Raw genomic sequence first — 6,189 nt, 5'->3', positions numbered from 1 at the left:
AGTTTAATGAAAGGCTCATAAAACAGAAAAAAAACATTACACGGCATCTCCAATATTAGTTGTTTTTCTAACGAAAGAAAGTGCAAACAAAAGAAAAACTAGCTGTCAAGAAAGTGCAAATCTGGTTTGCTTGCAAGAGTCGATTCTTTTCTTGAAGTAGTTTCACCTCTTCACATAGTTTTTCAAGCTTTTCTGCCGTCGAGTAATGTGACTGATGCCCGTTGCAGAACCTCCGAAACCCCATGCACTACAAGAAAAATGGTTTATTGCAACACGCTGTTTATGTGGCAAGAACCCATATTTCATGTGGCTAAATTCTATTGCCACATAATTATTTTTTGCCACACCCTGTGGCAACAACCTGTGTGACAAGAAGCATAACTTTAATGTACTGCAGCAAAAGTTGGGTTTTTTGTCACACCAAACGGTGAGGCAATAGCATATGGCAAAAAAATATTTTTCTGATTAATTTTTTTTTCTTTATTTTCAATTATTTTCTTAATAATATTAAATTAATAATTTTCAGTTTTATTTTATTTTGTGAATTTGTTTTCAACGACGTAATTGAGAAGGCAATTTGGTTCCATCATATTTGATTTCGTTTCCATCAGAAAAAATATAATTGATTTTTTTTTCTTTTGGACGAGTACTATTTTATTTTCAAGAAAATAATGAGGAAAAAAAATAGAAGGATTCATTTAAAAAAATTAATTTATTTGCATGATAAAAAGAAAAGTTTCATTTGGATATTCTGATTAATTGTGGTTTCTTTCAAGCACTGCTTGATTACAGTGATTATACTCATAATAAATTTAGATCTCGGATTACAAACTTTGTAAGCAAAAGACAAACAACAAAAATTGATCTTCAAACAAAGTCCTTCACGGGTGAAAGTGGCTCCTGCAAAAGAAACAATTGGCCAAATTAATTATCTAACATTGAATGGAAATCCATTAGTAAGTTTAGATTCCAATCTCAAAGTTTAGACTTTAAGATTTCACCATTTTATAAAGAGAGGATTAGTATACGAACAAAAAACTATCTACCTCGTATGATATCAATACCATAATAAAATGGCCCCCATTAATGATGGAAAAAGCGGATGCGGAAGCTCTTTAGATAGAGCACAACAGATGCATTGTTTGATCATCAAAAAACTTTGGAATCATAATCTCCACGAACTTGTTGCAGGAAGAAGTTTTCAGTACAAGTAATTAATATCATAGAAAACAATCAAAACTAATATATGTGGATGATGATAAGTTTCTGAAAGAAAAAATAATTCTCTTGGAGAGGGTGCAAGATAGATGGAGGGGCGGTTGTTTTGATGGCTTTAAATCAGAAAGGAAGAAATGCTAAGAGTTAGGGATCCTACAGTTATTTTTGAGAGATAATGGGGATACTTAAATATGTTTTATTAACTAATTTTGTAGATAGTGGGGATAATTCAATACATTTTATTCGACTAATATGGAAGGTAATTAAGTTTAGTCAAAAATTTTCGTTTTGGACGATTTTCAGAATATTTTTTTAAGCATTATTAAAATTAAAATAGTAAATATGTATCTTTTTGCAACACCATATCAAGCATCCGTGGCAAGAAACCACTCTTTGGCCGCACCACATCCGACCTGCGGCAATATAACTATTCATTGTTACACCTAAGCTTACATGTGGCAATAAGTTTTATATTGCCACACCTACTATAAACTACGTGAGGCAATAGAGTCACTTTCCTGTAGTGATGTACCTGGAAGCAATTGTACTAGCCATCTCTCCGAGTTTCAAAACTCCAAAGAAGGAGACGAAAGATTGCATGCAACAGCCTGACGAAGTTGCCCTATAAATAGAATTGGAGCAAGAAATTCCCAGTCCTGTAAATACAGCTCAGTTTTGAGCCCATGGTAAGCCCATTCTGTAAGATGTTCACGCTAAATGACTAAATTAACCACCAACCTAAGCATTATCAAGTGGGGCATTATCGTCTTCTTAAAGAACTTTTGTGTAAAACCCTAGGCTATATATTAAAACCTCAAACCCTTGCGCAGTCTCTCATTTTCTCTTCGTCTCGCAATCACAAATTTTAATCTGCAACTCATTTCTGGGCGATTCTCATCCATTTTGATTCACCATGCCTCCAAAGATGGATCCAACGCAGATAGTGGAAGTGTACGTAAGAGTAACTGGTGGTGAAGTAGGAGCAGCAAGTTCTCTAGCACCAAAAATAGGTCCACTGGGTTTATCACCGAAGAAAATCGGTGAAGATATTGCTAAAGAAACAGCTAGAGACTGGAAGGGTTTGAGAGTAACAGTGAAGTTAACAGTACAGAATAGACAAGCAAAAGTATCAGTAGTACCATCAGCAGCAGCATTAGTGATCAAAGCATTGAAAGAACCAGAGAGAGATAGGAAGAAAGTTAAGAATATCAAACATACTGGTAATATATCTTTTGATGATGTTATTGAAATTGCTAAAGTCATGAAACCTAGATCTATGGCCAAGAATTTGAGTGGTACTGTTAAGGAGATTTTGGGGACTTGTGTTTCTGTTGGGTGCACTGTTGATTCTAAAGATCCCAAGGATGTTCAGGAGCAGATTGATAATGGTGATGTTGAGGTTCCTGATCTTGATTGAAGTGATGGGTGTCTTTTGAGGGTTGGATTTTCCAGGTACAAACATAAGATTTTTAGGTTTTTTTTCTTTTTCTTATAGCCTTAATAGAGGAATTTCTGATACTTAACTGAAAACATTTTGGAAATGTGAATTTTGAACATCTTAGGGTTTTGGTTTATTTACTGCAGACGATTAATTTGTGGTAATATAAATTGATTTGGGGTTGTTAATCTCTTTTAATTTTCAAGTTATATGTGTTCATCATATCTTCATGGTTCAGTGGTAATAGCCTGTTAGAAAACTGGGTATTACAAATGTGAATTTTAGGGCTAACCCAATTGGTGTATGTTTTTTATTTCAGATACTTGAATTTCATTTATCAAGATCCTGTGTCATTATGTTTCTGATTCACTAGGTTCGGTTTTAGATTGGACACTATTTTGAGCTTATTAAGTGGTTAACTCGGATCTGCTGTAACTTAAATAATTTAGGTTTCTTTCCCACAACCTTATGCATTGTTGTAGGGGTAAAAACTAATTAGTAGAGACTGTGTTTGTTTGGTAGGTATTATCTTAGTAGTGGGTATGTTAACAATAGCAAACATCTCGATTCAGTATCAAATGTTTTAGGGATATTAACCATTACTGCAAATGCTTAATTTTACAAATTGATTTGTGGTTGTTAAATGCTGTAGTTATCTGTTTATCGTATCTTCATATTTTAGTAGTAACAGTCTCTTTGAAAACTGGGTATTACTAATGTGTATTGAGAATTCTTCTTAAATTTTTTTTATTTTTTTTGTGTTATAAGTTTTAGATATGTGATTTGAGGCACATCTTGAGCTTGTTTGAGAGTTTTATTCTAATCTAGTATTATTGGATTATTACTTAGGCTTAGATTGCTTTGCATTATTGACTTCCTTGTCCAACATTTACATTATTTACTATATGTAACCTTAACCTATCTGATAGGACTTAACCCTTGGACCTGATTTTTTGGGAATACCACTGTAAAACTGAATGAGGAATGGACAATTTGAGACTTGGGAGAGAAATATAACTTTGAGCTGCAAATAGTTGTTGTATGTGTGGCAGGGTAATATGCATGATTTCGGGAAAGAGTTAAAGACCTTGAAGCTGAAAAGTATCAGTTGAGTGTATTAGTTCTACTTGTGTGCATCAGTTAAGAGTTGATTCTTATTTTGTATGTTCTTGTTACGAATATTTTTTATAGAAGATCTCTACTTAAACAAGTCTGTGTCATTTTAAACTTCATATGGAATAAAAACCAATCAGTAGAGGTTGTGTTTATCTTCTAGGCTTGGGTATATTAGTTCGAAGTTCAAACCTAGTAATGGGTTTGGTTGATACATTTGTGGAGGATTTCGAGGAATAGAAAACCACCTGTGACTCTGTGAGGGTGGGATAGGGCAAATTTAGCTTCTATGAGTCCTCGTGCTTGATAAAGAGAATACTGTCTGCCTTGTTCCGTCTCCTAATACCTACTCTGATGAAATATTCCTTCTGTGTTTTATGTAGCTAGCTGCTTAAAAATCTGAAATTTTCATTGTTTACATCAATCAACTTTCCTAGAGTTTGAACCTTTGCGGTGCTATTAAGAATCCAATTGACAAATTATCTTTCCTCTCTTATGCTTAAAGCAGTCTTTTAGTGTGTTCTTTCCAGAAATTATTTGTGTCGCATTTACTAATAATAGCACCTTGCATTATTTTTTATCTCTCTTCCAACTGTTGTTAGTTTTGATGTTCTCCAGAATATTGCAGAGATTTTTTTTCCGCATCCTGCTTTTGTGTTTCTTCTTCAGGTTGGTTTTGAAGAGCTGTTTCTTTTGCAATTGCTCTTTCTATTGATGAAAACTATGATTTAAAAAAAAAGAGAGCATTTTAATTTTAATGAATCATACAGCATCTTATAATGCATTACGATCTGGCATTTATTATGAACATTGGTAAATGCTCTGACGTTAGTATTGTTGAGTTGTAGAACGTCAAGGTAATTGTAATTTTTTTAATAACTTCGGTTGGAGGCGCTTAAGAAGTCGAGCTGTAAGCTCCAATCGAAATTTCCAACAAATGCAATGTTGGAAATATTCGTAATAATGTCGGTTGGAGATGCTTACGAACTCAAGCTGTAAGCTCCAATCGGAATTAGATGATAGAATTATTAGATAATGGGGTTCTTTAACTTTGGGATAAAAGATAGACCCCAAATTGACTACTTATGGGAGGCAACATATAAACTGATTTTGGGTGGCCTGTTTCTGGCACGGGTCCTCTGCATTACAATCATGGAGTGGACTGACAATTGTTTTAGTTGTGGAATTATAATGGTACTCTGTTTTGCGTAGTTAAGTCACTTTTTGACTATGTTTGTTTTGTTTTTGCTTTTGTGGCTTCTTCAGGTTGGTGTTGATAAAACATTTGTTGTGTAATTTCTCTTGCTATTAATGAAAACTAGGATCTGAAAATAAAATAAGGAGAGAACGGAGTAGTTGTTAAACTGCATTTTCATCAACATCATGCAGGACTGGAGTCTGGCATTTTTTAAAATGTACATTGGTTAAACTGTATTTGACAGACTAGAAACACCCAAAAAGACAATGTGTAGGTGGGTGATCTTGGTTACTGATTTCGTTAGGAAATGCGATTTTGTGTTCGTCTTTAAAGCTTCGCCGTTAATAATATTGAGTTGTAAAAAGGTCGCATAGAGTAATCCAATTTTAAGTAATATTGATTGTCGTTTGTCATACAAATACTAAGTTGGAAATATTGGGGTCAAGGTATTGAAAGCGCGAAGCGTTTTTGATTTTTAAGAAGCGATGCGTATATCGAAGCGTGAAGCGTCGCTTCATGGTTTTCATTTTTAAGAAGCGATGCGTATATCGAAGCGTGAAGCGTCGCTTCATGGTTGATGTTTGAAACGGATGTTTTGTTATAAATAAATTAGTCGTAACTCCTAATTATAAATTTATTAGGAAGATAGTATTTATATAAATTTTATATAATCTAATTATTATCAAAAACAAAGCACGTGCACATCAATTCAATCTTTTCCAGGCGAGTGGGAGATGGGGTGTTTGATTCCCCTACATTTATATTTTTCATTTAAAAGCTTTAAAAGTTAGGCGGGAATGGAGTTGACAAAGTCAAAAAGCGCACTTCACATAACCGCTTCAGAGCGAAATGCTGAAATTTGAAGTGAAGCGTATGCTCCGAAGCGTGAAGTGTACGCTTCATGAAAGATGCGTTTCACATGACCGCTTCAGAGCGAAATGGTGAAATTTGAAGCGAAGCGTACGCTCCGAAGCGTGAACAGTACGCTTTTAAAAACCATGATTGGGGCACTATAATTTTCGTGTCAATAACTTCGGTCGGAGGCGCTTAAGCTCCAGTCGGTACTAGATAGAAATATTAGATAATGGTGTTATATTTTTTTGTAACTTTTTTTTTTATAGGAAAAAAAGATACATTAACAATTTAATAAACTAGATTTACATAAGAGGAGTATTTCATGAGATTTCCAAATTCGTGAGCGAAGAATCGATCCGCTAACGTC

At 34.2% G+C, this 6,189-nt stretch overlaps 1 protein-coding gene across 1 annotated transcript; it reads left to right on the top strand.

Annotated features, from left to right (window-relative positions):
- The first annotated feature begins 2,044 nt into the window (after positions 1-2,044).
- LOC113321072 (60S ribosomal protein L12-3-like) lies at positions 2,045-2,861 on the top strand. The gene has a single exon (XM_026568955.1). The coding sequence runs from the start codon at positions 2,132-2,134 to the stop codon at positions 2,633-2,635; it is 504 nt and encodes a 167-aa protein (XP_026424740.1). The 5' UTR covers positions 2,045-2,131; the 3' UTR covers positions 2,636-2,861.
- The last annotated feature ends 3,328 nt before the right edge of the window (positions 2,862-6,189 follow it).

Source organism: Papaver somniferum, chromosome 11 (assembly GCF_003573695.1).
Source record: "Papaver somniferum cultivar HN1 chromosome 11, ASM357369v1, whole genome shotgun sequence".
NCBI classification, from domain to species: Eukaryota; Viridiplantae; Streptophyta; class Magnoliopsida; order Ranunculales; family Papaveraceae; genus Papaver; species Papaver somniferum.
This window is presented reverse-complemented; position numbering and strand designations above follow the sequence as displayed.